Consider the following 14,028-nt stretch of genomic DNA (forward strand, 5'->3'; position numbering starts at 1 on the left):
TTATGTCTGTGCTGAAGCAGTCCCCATAGGGTGGGTAAGAAATGGAGAGTTGGGTAGCCCTGCTGGCTAAATCACTTCACCCTGACATCACAGCCACTTGTAAGACAATCTGTAGGTACATAAACAAGTCCCAGCCAAAGACCAAATCTCAGACTCTTAAGAGCAAAATATCATGCACAAAAATTCACGAATTGTGTTTCAGTGTACACTTCTGTTCCCACAGCCAGCAGTTGGTTTAAGCAAGTGATTTGGCTTGATTAAGCTATGGCCTTTAGTAATCAAATATGTGTTTGGATTTCTACAGGATCTCTCTGGTTTAATCTAAGCTGAAGCCAGCCTTCCCTGTGCTGAGGCCTGTAATCGAGGCACAAGATACTCTTGATATAAACTTACCCATCTTCTCCTAGCAGGACTGGGAGCTCTTTAAGAGCTGGGATAGTGTCTTCTTATTCACCTTTGTGTTCCTAGCACCTAGCTTGATGCCAGACACATAAAAGGTTCTCAAAAAGTATCTCTGAATGAATAAACACAAATTAACAATTAGTCTTGGAAAAAAACCTCCATAAGCTGAGGTGTAAGTAGTAGATCTACCAAATGGTCATCCGCTCAGTGCTTGAACACTCCCAGTGCTGGGGAACTCATTTGTTCCTGAGGCTGCTCAGAATCTCTCTTTGGATGATGGTTAGAAATTTCTTATATTCAACCAGAATCTGCTTCCAAGGTTCTTAACTTTACCATGGGGCTTATGTAGAATGGCTCTAATCCCTGTTCCACTGCTGGCCCTTCCAGTACCTGAAGATGCAGGCATGTTCTTCTAAGCTATCTTTTCTCCATCCTGAACCTCCAGTTCCTTAACCCATTGTTCTCATGTAGCTTACCAACCCTTTCCTATTTTTTTTAAAGTTTATTTTTTTTAGTAATTTCTACACTCAGCGTAAGGCTTGAACTCACAACCCAGAGATCAGGAGTCACATGCTCTTGTGAGCCAGCCAGGCACCCAACCCTTTCCTATCTTGATCACACTTCCCAGAACCATCTCTACTTTGTCTCTCTCCTAAAACCCATGACTTCCCATTTATCTCCATTACTTTTCATCTCATTTGTTTCAACTCTTAATGTCAGCCTTCCACCAGGTGTGTCTGGCTCTTCCCACCCTAATCTGACACCCATAGATTTGATGAACAGACCATCCTATGATATTTTTGTCAAGGATAAACATATTAAACAAGACCAACCCTATTTGCTGCCACTCAAAACTTCCTTCCAGGTCACCTATGATCTATTAGTCACTCCATTCCCCTTGGGTCTGGTTAGTCCACCAGTCACTACTAACCTTCCACACTGTCCTGGCACCCAGCCCACAATTCTCCATCATGTCCTCAGGTTGTCCTGAGATATCCCATCAAATGTCTGATGAAGTCCACATTTGCCCTGACTGCACCTGATTGAGCAAACAGATAATCCTGATGAAGAAAGGAAATGAGGTTAGTCTGGCATGACTTGGTTTCTGTGACCCCATCCTCATTGCCTGGCGATCATCACCATTTCCTTCTCTGGATATTCACAGGGCATCCCTTTAGTAATACATCTGATTCTGGAGATGAGACATATGTATATAAAAAGTGTGTGATGATCAATTAAGTGTTATAGGGGTTCAAAGGAGGAAATGGTCCATGTAGGCTAGAGTGGTCTGGGAAAGTTTCCGGGAGTTTGCCACCAGTGAAGAGAATAGTGACAGCTGGTGTGGCCCAGTCCTTCTGGTCACTTGGAACTAAAAGCTTGGGTGTAGGGCCCAAGACTGTGGGCAGGTGGAAAGAGCCCTGGACTAGAAGGCCTGAGTCTAGCACTCACTCTCCCACTCACAGTCTCCATGACCATCTTGGGCTCCAGCCTTCCCTTCCCCAGGCTTCTCCAGTCTTTTTTTCCTTAGTGCTCATGCACTGTAACACCTCTGCTCTTCTCTGGCTGGTGCTGTGGCTTCCCATCTTCCCAGCTACACAGTATGTATCTCCCTTGTAGTGGGGGGAGGGGAGTCATCATCCTCATCCCCTTGTCTGCCCTCACCACACTACATTGTCACTATTTCTGTCCCTGTCTGTCTCCCATCAGTCTGGGAGTCTTGCCCAAAGGCAAGAACCAGTCTGATTCAACTGTGTATCCAGCACTTGGCCCAGCATCAGTACTCAGTGGGTTTTAATGGAATGGCTGGATCCAGTCATGAGGCAGTAGCTCTCTGTTCCATGAACTTTAGATATCCCCCTCTCTGAAGGCAAGGGACCCCAACTGACTGTGTCCATTGGGGAGTTAGGACTTGTAGATGATCTTCTAGGATGTCAGTTGATGTGGGTCACTATTCACCTGGTACCCAGATGGGGAAGCCCTGAATGAGAGGAAAAGGAACCCCATTTTGTACCCTTACAAAACTGTCTATCTCAAACCTACCTCTAGAAATCCTCCTATATCTTGGTTTTGGAGCATATCAGCACACTGGAAGGGAAGAAGAGAGATGATTTGCCTGTTTTTGAGTCATCAGGTCTTTGGAAAGTAGCACTATGTGGTGGAAAAACCAGACCGGGCTTCTTTAAAAAACAACAAAAATTGATTATGTAAAATTGCAAACAAATACAGAAGAAAGACTAGTGTAATAAATATGTGCTTTAAATTCCAGCTCTACTGTTTGTCTGCTGGGTGACCATGGGCAAATTACTTCAGCTCTCTAAGCCTCTTTTCTCTGAGTCTTTGTATGATGAATAATTCAGACACTATGTACAAAGAAAGGCCTTATACCCAACAAATGTTAGCTTATCTCTTTTCATCTTGCTCTTCTGCCAGACTCCGTTAAATCGTCTGGAAATGGGAAAAATAATACCTCTTCTGCTTTCTTCAAATTGTTAAGAATGAAATACATGGAAGGAGTCATCACAGGATATGGCATGTAGTGAGTGCTGGGTAAAGGTTTTTGGTCACAAGGGAGGCGGATCTAGAAGCGCACAGATATGTGTGTGTATGTATCTTGAGAATGCTCACTGGTGTGATTTATGGAAATAGCTCAGGACAAAACATCAGGGAACTGGGGCTCTTCCTGGTTCCTTAGTGCTCACGTACTGTAACACCTCTGCTCTTCTCTGGCTGGTGCTGTGGCTTCCCATCTCCCCAGCTACACAGTATGTATCTCCCTTGTAGTGGGAGCCTCTCGCCGCATTCTGGACAGGTCTCTTCTCTCTCTGAACTGAGGGGCTACATGCATACTAGCTGTGAGGACTAAACAGGGATGGGCCCCCAGGAAAGGGAGGGTGTTGGAAAGACAACAGGAGCCCATGGACAGACAGAGAGTATTGAGAGCTGGAGGGTGGTAGAGGCTTCCCAGAGGGATGGACCTTGAAGAAGGGGTAGTCGGAAATAAGGAGTGGGTTTCCAGGCGTGAAGAGTGGCCCAAACAACAGTGTGGAGACAGGGAAGGCGTATGGTTTCTCTGACATGGTCATTCTTTCTAGGAATGCTTCCTTGGTGGGGAACTCACAACCAGAAAGAGTAGACCGCTCCACACTGACAGACATCTCTGATTATTGGAAAAATTTCCCTTATATTCAGCAAAAAACTTCTAAATGGGGGGTAAACAAACTGTTGAAATAGTGAAAATCAGGATGAAGGTGGTAAAGGAGCTAGCAGTAAAAATGGAAGGAAGAGTGAATATAAACGTTATTACAAAGAACATTATACAGTCTTTTTTCCCCCCAATCGTTTTCAAGCTTTTTATTTTACTCAGTCCAAACAAAACCCCTAGACGTAGGCAAGGCAGCAATCATTACCACCAGAGAAGTGAAGAAAGTGTCCTGGATCACACAGCCAGGGAGTGGTAACCCCCACCCGAGCAAGCTCCCCCACCCAGTGCTGTTTTAGAGGGCTGGGAGCCAGCTACATGTAGGGGAAGGGTGTGAGTCATGGAAACTCAGTGGTGGTAGACCTAGATCACTAGAAGGCCAGTATGGCTGATAGAACTGTGGGGGACAGTGGGGAGTGTGTGAGCATGTCAGTATTATTGATAATACAGCCTAACCCATTTGTATAGGGTAGTTACTGTTGTGTTTTTTTAAAGCCTTCTTATACTAGCGTTTACTTCTTTGATATTCACAGAGGTAGGCAGAGGGCCAGAACGGGTAGTGACAAAGGTAGAGGGAGTAACAAGCCGCCTCCCCCACCCTAATTTCAGCCGTCTCCCAAGGAAGGGCAAATGAGCCAGTCTGACCCACCACTTCCTCCCTACTTCCTGTCCACAGAGCCTAGAGGGTGTTGGGGCCTGACCCAACCTAATTTTCCAGAGAGATGTCTTCGGACAAGAAAAGAGACTAGGAGCTTTGGCCTACAGGAGTCAGTGACATGATCACACACTTGCTGTCAGAGGGCTCTTCTGAGGCCAGAAGAGCAGCCATGTTTTGTGTGTCCTCAGAAGATAGTCCCTGGAGAGAAATCCATTCATTTGGTAAATCTTAGTGAAACCTGTTCTGTGCCAGACCCTGTGCTGGGTAGCAAGGATATAGCAGTGGATCAGACATGATCCCTGACTTCGAAGAGCTCTCAGTCTTGGACGCAGTCAGACTGTTTCCACGCAGAATGATCACTAAGGTAGAAGCAGAAGGGCTTGTGGGAGCACAAACGGTGATTCCAAACCTGGGATGGAGGGAAACCAGGAAGGTTTATTGGAAAAGCCTGAACCAGGTCTTTAAGGATGAACAGGTGTTTGCCGGAAGACCAAGGTGGGAGTGAGGTTGAAGGGAGAGGTGGAACTCATATGAAACCAAGTTCTGTCCTTGGTTTAGTGGGAGGAACCCCTTGGAGAACCATGAGCTCGGGGCTAGGTTCTGGGCACATTCAGGGGAGCCAGGGTGAGACCACCTGTTTCTGATGTAGTAGAGGGGCGTCTCTTCTTGGGAATTGGAAGAGCTCACCATTAAGGTGTTTTTCCACTCAGAAAATCTATGATTGTGTCAAACCAAAGTCAGGCACTATGCCAGAGAAGAGCAGGGGGTTCCTTGGGTTCCAGTGGGCCAGCCTTTTGTCCTACCAACACCATTTCCACTGCTTTACATGATGAGACCCAAGCCAGCCACTGGTACCAGCCAGGACCAGCCCATACCACCCCCCCGACACACACACCTTACTTTCCTGACCCAAGCCCTATTGACAGGTCCCCGAGAATCTGAAGGAATTCAAGACAAATGGTTAAGAGGATGGAGTTAATAAAATTTGAAAAATTGAGGCCTGTCACTCCACTAAACTTTTTTCAATACCACTGACAGAAACATATTTCCCCAATGAGTGACCTTCCACAGCTGTAGCGGGCAGGCACAGCCGCAGCAGGGCTGCCAGGAAGCCAGTCTGCTATTTATCAAATATTATAAGCTGGGACACACTAATCTGGAGCAGGGAGAGGAGAGGAGGGGTCCTGCACTATACTGCCTGGGGTGCTCCAGGTGTTGGCCCCAGCCCCAGACAGCCAGTGGGAGGTGACGGATGGCCTGCGATTAGCACTCCCCACCTCCATTCGGCCCTCTCACTTGCTCCCAGAGGCCTGACCCTCTAGACCAGCTGCTCGGCCCGGAGGGGCCCTGGGTGGGAGACAAGGGGAGGTCAGGCCAGGGCACAGGCTATCCTGATGCCCCCGGAGAGGGCAGGCGGGTGAGACCCAGTGTGGTTATTTATTGGAGTATAATGGCTTGTGGCCGTTGGTCGTGGAGGTGAAATCGATCACTTGTAGAAGTCAGGTTCTATCAATTATTACAGCAATTAGTCAAGTCAGAGCATGAGAGCAAAGGTGTGGGGGGCTGGGGGACTAATATTAGATGGATATTTTCCATGGTGCCCCCACTCAGCCTTCCTAAAGTGGGAGCAGAAGTGCTGCCCTGAGGCTGCAGAACCTTGGGGAAACCGGCTGGCTTCCCCCCTCAGGAGTGGCTGGGGTGGGGACTGACCGAGAGCCTCCTGAGCTAGAGATAGGCCCAACACTCCTTTAAAAGGCATCCCTGTGCTGGCTGGCCCAGGTGCAGAGATGTCCTACCTGTCCCCATCCCATCCTTTATGAGAAGTGACACGACTCCTACTAGAAATTACTCAGTGGCCAATGTTTATGGCACACATTTTTCATTCTGTAAGCAAATATAGATCACTGACAGCACTTGTTTGACGCAGTCTCCCACTGTCTTCTCTCTCACTTTCTCTTCCTCTCCTCCCCCCTTCTCTTCCATTTCTCTTCTCCTCTTCGCTCCTCTTGTCTTTCCCTTCTATAGGTCTCCCCTTATAGATTCCCCTTTCACTGCAGCCCATATCTAGCGACTGAGTTCCCCTTGAGGCTGCCTAAGAAAGGAGGCCTTTCCAAAACTGCTGAATTGTAGGTCCCTTTCAGCCCTAGCCATGATCTAGGAACTTGGGGGGAAGGGGAGGATGCCATCTGCCACTGGCCTTCAGCCTTGTGGAGCCCCTCACTGTTGAGCACCAGAGAGACCAGGGATGGGCTGGTAAGGCCAAACCAGGTGAACAAGCCCCTTAGTACTTCATTCCTTCCTGGGCCCCCACAGTACTGTCTGTCCCTCCTTCAGCACACTGACACATTCGGCCCAAGTTGTAGTTGTTTGGTCATCTCTCATCCCCATTAGCTTCTGGAAAGCTGGAATTGTGCCTTGATGCAAACTCTAGGTAACACCTAATCTTAAAGACAGGAAGAGAAGTCTGCACAAGAGATGATTACAGGGGTGTGAGGAAAACCTGAAAAAATGGTTTTATAGAACTCAAAGGAGAGTGGCCAAAGTATCAGTTGCTACAGAGTGGTCAAGATATACAAAAAAGAGGGGCGCCTGGGTGGCTCAGTCGGTTAAGCGGCTGCCTTCGGCTCGGGTCATGATCCCAGGGTCCTGGGATTGAGACCCGCATTGGGCTCCCTGCTCAGCGGGAAGCCTGCTTCTCCCCTCCCACTCCCTCTGCTTGTGTTCCCTCTCTTGCTGTCTCTCTCTCTGTCAAATAAATAAATAAAATCTTTAAAAAAAAAAGAAATACAAAAAGAAGACTATTCCTTCCTTGGTTTTGCCAATCCGCCATCATCCTACATAAAGAGCCCTGCAGATACAAAGCACCCAGTCACCGCCAATAGAATTGAAAGAATGAGACTCCGACAGAGCCCCTAAGGACTTGCCTACTAGTTAGGAAGAGCACAGACACCCTTCTTACCAGGGAGGTGGCACTTTATCCTGTAAGCGCTGAAAAGCCAGGGAAGGATATTTCGGTAGGACTGTGTCATGGCTGCCCTGTGGGAGTGTGGAGAATTGGAGTTGAGAAAACCTGGCGATGGGTTTGACTCCTGGCCCAAGCAGATAATTAGCTTTGTGACCTTGGGCTAGTTGGTTCACTTTCCTGGGCCCCAGTTTTCATGTCTGTAGCGTGGGGATTTTAATTTCTCCCTCTCAACAGTGGTTGCAAGGTTTAAGTGATACAGTGTACGTGAAGTTCAGAGCTCAGTGTTTGGCACATAGTCAGTGCTCAGTAAATACCTGCAGCCCCTATTATCACCACTCCTAGATTTATGGCCAAGAGTCGTGAAAACACTTCCACGCAAAGACTTGTACACATATGTTCATAGCAGCATTGTTCACAATAGCCAAAGGGAGAAACAACCCAAATGCCCATCAACTGATGAATGGCTAAACAAAATGTGGCCTATCCACAGAATGGAGCTTTATTCATCCATGAAAAGGAATGCTGCATTCCTGCTTTCATGTTGCAGCATGAATGACACCTACTACAACATCAGTGAACCTTGAGAACGTGCTAACTGAAAGAAGCCAGACAGAAAAGGCCGTATATTGTATGTTTCCATTTATATAAATGTCAAGTATAGGCGAATCTATAGGAACAGAAAGTAGACTAACGGTTGCTGGGTTTAGGGGGAATGGTTATGGGGTTTCTTTTCGAAGTTATGAAAATGATCTAGAGGGCGCCTGGGTGGCTCGGTCGTTAAGCGTCTGCCTTCGGGTCCTGTGATCAAGCCCCGCGTCCTGCTCCCTGCTCCGCGGGAAGCCTGCTTCTCCCTCTCCCACTCCCCCTGCTTGTGTTCCCTCTCTCGCTGTGTCTCTCTCTGTCAAATAAATAAATCTTAAAAAAAAAAAAAAAAAAGGGCGCCTGGGTAGCTCAGATGGTTAAGCGTCTGCCTTCGGCTCAGGTCATGATCCCAGGGTCCTGGGATCGAGCCCCACATCGGGCTCCCTGCTCACTGGGGAAGCCTGCTTCTCCCTCTGCTTCTCTCTCTCTCTCTCTCTCTCTCTGTCTCTCATGAATAAATAAATAAAATCTTAAAAAAAAATGATCTGGAATCAGTGGTGATGGTTGTACAACCCTGTAAGTATATTTAAAACCACTGAATTATACACTTTAAAAGGTTGGATTTTATGTTATGTGAATTATATCAATAAAAAAGAATATAAATATTTTATTTCAAATTCCTATTAGAAAATAGGATCATGTATAAAAGTATTAATTTTTCTCATTGATAATAAGTGTCCTTGGCCTGGATCATACTTCTTGCTCTCTGCCCCACTCCCTCCTCCTCCCTCCCACACCTGTTCCTCTGCAGCCCAGGCAGACAGCCACATGTAAATGCTTAATAAATGCTTACAATTGTTGATAAATTTATAGACCTTTAAGAAGCAGAGAACTTCAGTAGGAATAGTTTTATATCCTGGAACAAATGTTTCCACAGCCTAGGAATGAGAAATGCTGAGTTTTACAGTCCATCCGCAAACAGTAGCTAGACAGACCCACCTTGAGCCAGGCCCCATGCTGATGTGCGTTTGCGTGCATATTTAGTGTTCCCAGCCAGCCCACTACATCCTTATGGCAGGGACTGTCTTAACCCTTCCTTACTTTTAGACAGTACTTCCTTAGCAAGAAAGATCAAGGAATGTTCTGTTTAGTACCTAGTTCTTGAGCATCTGCTCTGTTCAAGGCATAGCTTTCTTATGTTTCGGTCTCCCTGCTCTGAGAGAAGTGCTTCGGGGCCAGGCCAGATGTCATTCTTCTGTGTCTCAAGCCCTACACATTCAAGGTTTGCCAAACTGAATGGAATGTATAGTTTTTGAAGAGGGGAGTGAGGTGTTCAGACCTGGGCTTTGGGAAGGAGATTCTAACAATATGGAGGTCAGGGGAGCCTTTCCTCCAAATCTGCCAAGACATTACACCAAGTAGACACTTGATATATAGGCTCGTCAGCTGCCAGAACATAGAAAGAAGGTAGATGCATGGCCTGGGCAAGCCCCTTCTTTTTATCATACTCCAAGTTCTTTGTCCTCCAATCACAGAAATTAATGATTGGAAGAAATGCCTGCCCACATGCACACACTCACCAACAGTTAGCATTGGTAAGAGCATCAAACCTTGGGGCTACCATAGCCAGGTTCCTGGTGGTGTCCACTTCCTTTCAGAGGACTCTGCTAACTCTGGTAGGCAGGAAATACCAAGGTAAAAAAGCATTAAAGGAGAGAGTGGAGCAGAGAGCAGGAAAAAAGGGGGCTGTTTTACCTTTTTTTTGGATATTCTGTGCTTTAGAAAGGAACCCTTTTATATGATTTTATTAATGAATATTCATCTTTATGCAAATGAGCTTAATCATAGGGACATTTTAATGACTGACGCATTGGTGGTAGGATAGCTCTGTGTATTTGGGGGGGTGTGTGTGTATTTGTGTACAACACATCTATGTGTATATAACGCATCTTTGTGTATGTAGTAGTATGAGTAGTATGTTTCTGCACATGTGTGCATGTATGTGTAGGAACCCCGATACCCTGACCTCTCTGTCAGAGAACTAAGGACTGTCCTCTCAGAGTACCTTGACATGTTTTTCACACTATTCTACAATCTCTTAGGTTTTGTTGCTCCCTGTTTCCATGGGAATTCCTTCCTCTGAAATCAGGGCCCACGTCACCTCTGAGGGAAGGCTGAGGCCCCACCGATCATTCATAGAGTCTTTGACTACTCCTCTTCTTGCCAGGAGCCAACCCCCTGCAGAGGAATGAAATGGGACACACACCCTTGGATTATGCCCGAGAAGGGGAGGTGATGAAGCTTCTGAGGACTTCTGAGGCAAAGGTAAGTCTCAGAGAAAGGAGAAGGCCTGTGGGCACTCCGTGCTGCATTTAATCTTTCACTCATTAAATTATGTCTGGCTCCATACCAAAGCCACTTCTCCTTAGATGATTATTGTCTGTTTAAATACAAATCTAGCCCCCAATCTCATCAAGAATAGGAAGCTGCCCCTGTTATGACCAGGCAGAGGCCTGAGCCACTTCTGACTTCTGAGGACTACTCTTCAAATTCAGTTGTTGAGGTAATAGGCCTCCTAGCTCCTTTTCATAGGACCAGGGATAGTTAGACAAAATCTTTAGCCCAAGTACTATTACCCCAGGCCTCACATATTCTTTAACCTCACAGGCAATCCTTTCCCATCATCACTCCTTCCAGAATCATTCCCTCACCACTCCCTTCCACACATACTCCAGAAAGCCTGGTACAGTCTAAGCCAAAAATATCTCCATTATAAATTGATCTTCTCAACCAAACTTTTGAACTCCCTAAATGCAGGCTGCCTTCTGCTCTTCCCAGCCACCACGCTATCCCTCAGGAACTACTGGGCAGAACCCAAGAACTAGTATCACAAATCTCAGAGTTGCCAAGGACCTCAGAAATCATCAAGTCCAGTGGTCGGAAATCCTACCAAAGCCTAAACAAATAAGTCAGAGGAAACTATTTTTAGTATATGTGCTGCCGAAGCGAGCACAAGTTGGAGGAAACTAAAGCTAAGAGGTGGGCCAGCGCCACAGCCACCTGGCCTAGCCCTTCTCTCCCAGGCAGCTTCTGTGGGGGTCCTTCTGCAGGGCACACGTTTCAAATCTCTGAAGCCTAAACAGTGGACTCATCTTACTGCTGAGGAAACTGGGGCCCAGGGATGTGGCATGGCTTGCCTTTGGCCCCAAAGTGCTTTAGTGTCAAAACAGAAACTAATAGACTTGAATACAAGGTCATGTAGTAGGTTCAGTGGTAGGAGTAGAAATGAAAGACTCATTTTCTTTTTTTATTTGTTTTTTTCTTTAAATTTTTTTATTGTTATGTTAATCACCATACATTACATCATTACTTTTTGATGTAGTGTTCCATGATTCATTGTTTGTGCATAACACCCAGTGCCCCACACAGAACATGCCCTCTTTAATACCCATCACCAGGCTAACCCATCCCCCCACCCCCCTCCCCTGTTTGTTTTCTTTTTATGGTAAAAAATTTAGATTTAGCCAGCTGGACTCAGTTTAGATAATTCCAGTTTTGTTGGCAACATCCAAAGCATCATAGTCAGGAGCCAATCAAACATAGGCCTTCTTCTCTCCATCAGGCCTGATCAGGGTATTAACCTTGGCCACATCAATGTCCTAGAGCTTCTTCACAGCCTGTTTGATCTGGTGTTTGGTGGCCTTGACATCCACAATGTACACAAGTGTGTTGTTGTCTTCTATTTTCTTCATGACTGACTCAGTAGTCAGGGTGAACTTGATGATGGCATAGTGGTCAAGTTTGTTTCTCCTGGGGGCGCTCTTTGGAGGATATTTGGGCTGCCTTCAGAGACGCAGTGTCTTGGGCCATGGGAATATAGGTGACATGCGGACCTTCTTTTCTTTGTTACTGTGGATGTCTTTCAGCACTGCTTTCTTGGCCTTAAAAGCCTTGGCTTTGGCTTTGGCTTTGCTTTGGCTTTGGGAGGGGCAGGGGCTTCCTTCTTCGGTTTTGGTGCCATCTTCGTGAAAGAGCAGACTTGGTTACTGACTCTCACTCTTCTGCTCTTTCCATCATCATGGAGTCTCTTTTGGCACATCGGCTGAAGTGCCTTGAGATGATTCAGTATGACAGGTCCCACCTAGTGTCAGATATTCTATGTCTTGAGTAAGAGCCCTTAGGTCACTGGACTGAGACACACAAGATATGAGTTGTGATCCCAACTCCACCACTCACTGACTGGGTGACATGGAGCTAGTATTTCCCTTCACTGAAGCTCAGTTTACCTCTGTGAAATGAAGACATTGCACAAAATGGTTTCTAAGGTTCCATTCAGTATACAATTATCTATGTATTGGTCAGAATAAACCAGATTATGTTGTAACAACCCAGGATTTCAGTGGTATAAAATAGTGAAGATTTATTTTTGGCTTCATGCAGCCTGTCCATGATGGTCTCTGTTCATCATAGGCCCTCAGAGACTAGACTGGCATTACACCCACCCTCTGGGATGTTGCAGGTTGCTGGCCAGAGGGAAAAGAATGCTCTGGAGGGTCTTGCATCGGTAGTTAAATGCTCAGTCTATAAGTAGACCCTTTACTTCCGCTCACAACTCACTGGACAGAACTAATGCCTTGTTCCCACCCAATCACAAGAGGCCAAGACGAGTAATCCTACCATGTACCCAGAAGGGGGAGAACTGGAAATATCTGGCAACCAGCATTAACCATATAGTTTGTCTCCCTGGGATCCTTAGTAACTATCTTGTGGTAGTTTCTTCCAGAGAAGGTGGGAGGGTAGGAAGGGAGATGGGCTTTCACAGCACATCCTGAGGAGTGCCTGGGACTAGCAAGAGTGAACGTTCCTAGAGAACAAGCACTTCCTTCCTCTCTATTCAGATTTTCCACCCCTAGGAGCAGCCCTCGAGGTCAAGTCAGTTTCCTCAGGTGTCTTAAGGAAGTCCCTACACATGTTTCAGATAACCTCGGGAACTGCACTCCTGTCATCCCTCTCAGGCACAATAGCTGTCCCCATGAGAGCACACCCTGGACTTGGCCAAGAGAGCCCATGGTGTGTTCAGTGGTATGACAGAGGGCAGGCCTCTTAGTGCCAGCATAGGTGGAGGGGTTAGGGCTGCTGAGGAACCCTTAACTAAATTTGGCTGCCTTAGAGGGGCTTAATGTTGGCCATGTTAGTACAAGGCTAGTGCCCAAGTGAATAATAGGCACTGTGCCAGGTGCTCTCTGTGTTTTTTCTAATCCTATAACAAATCTTTGAAGCAGCTCTTACTACCTCCATTTTACAGATGGGAAAACTGAAGCTGAGGGGCGCCTGGGTGGCTCAGTCGGTTAAGCGGCTGCCTTCGGCTCAGGTCATGATCCTGGGGTCCTGGGGTCAAGCCCCGCATCTGGCTCCCTGCTCTGCAGGGGGCCTGCTTCTCCCTCTCCCTCTGCCTGCCACTCTGCCTACTTGTGCTCTCTCTCTCTATCAGATAAATAAATAAAATCTTAAACAAAACAAAACAAAACAAAAACTGAAGCTGAAAGAAAGAAAGCAGATGACTGGGGCGCCTGGGTGGCTCAGTCATTTAGTGTCTGCCTTCAGCTCAGGTCATGATCCCAGGGTCCTGGGATCGAGCCCCGCATCGGGCTTCCTGCTCAGCGGGAAGCCTGCTTCTCCCTCTCCCACTCCCTCTGCTTGTGTTCCTGCTCTCACTATCTCTCTCTCTGTCAAATAAATAAATAAAATCTTTAAAAAAGGAAAGAAAAGAAAGCAGATGACTTCCAGAAAGTCAAGTTGTTATAACTAACTATTGGGTTATGAATGAGAGGATTTCTTTTTATGATATTAGATCTGCCTTTTCTGGACCTTATCTATCTATCTATATATAGTTGGCCTCTTTTTTTAAACCTGATTGATAGCCTACTGTATATACAGGAATCTCAAACTGGCAGCCATATTTTATTTTGCCACCCAAGAATTTATTTAAAAAATGTGACCCCTTGGGGGTTGGGAGTGTGGATTCTCCAGCCACAGGCCCCTCAACTCCTTATTATATTATGTGCTGACCTGTCAGACATTTATATTTCCTACTTGGCCCTGAAGGTGTTTGAGTTATGATCCTAGTTCCATATTTGGAATCTGGGTTTTTTTTTTCCACTTAATATTCTTTTTTTTTTTTTAAGTTTACTTACTTTTTTAGTAATCTCTACACCCAATGTG

At 46.3% G+C, this 14,028-nt stretch overlaps 1 protein-coding gene and 1 pseudogene across 4 annotated transcripts in view; one reads left to right on the top strand and one right to left on the bottom strand.

The window, feature by feature from the left end:
- Positions 1 to 14,028, top strand: part of CLPB (caseinolytic mitochondrial matrix peptidase chaperone subunit B) — a 173,174-nt gene that overhangs the window by 91,457 nt on the left and 67,689 nt on the right. For all 4 annotated transcript variants that reach the window (XR_003517316.1, XM_027578461.1, XM_027578462.1 and 1 more), the window contains exon 6: positions 10,034 to 10,131. Coding sequence is in view for 3 of the 4 variants with exons in the window: in XM_027578461.1 (XP_027434262.1) it covers positions 10,034 to 10,131 (98 nt within the window). In the remaining variant the exon portion in view is untranslated. The remainder of the gene's footprint in view (positions 1 to 10,033; positions 10,132 to 14,028) is intronic.
- Positions 11,346 to 11,827, bottom strand: LOC113913939 (annotated as a pseudogene).

This window comes from Zalophus californianus, chromosome 11 (genome assembly GCF_009762305.2).
Source record: "Zalophus californianus isolate mZalCal1 chromosome 11, mZalCal1.pri.v2, whole genome shotgun sequence".
NCBI lineage: Eukaryota > Metazoa > Chordata > Mammalia > Carnivora > Otariidae > Zalophus > Zalophus californianus.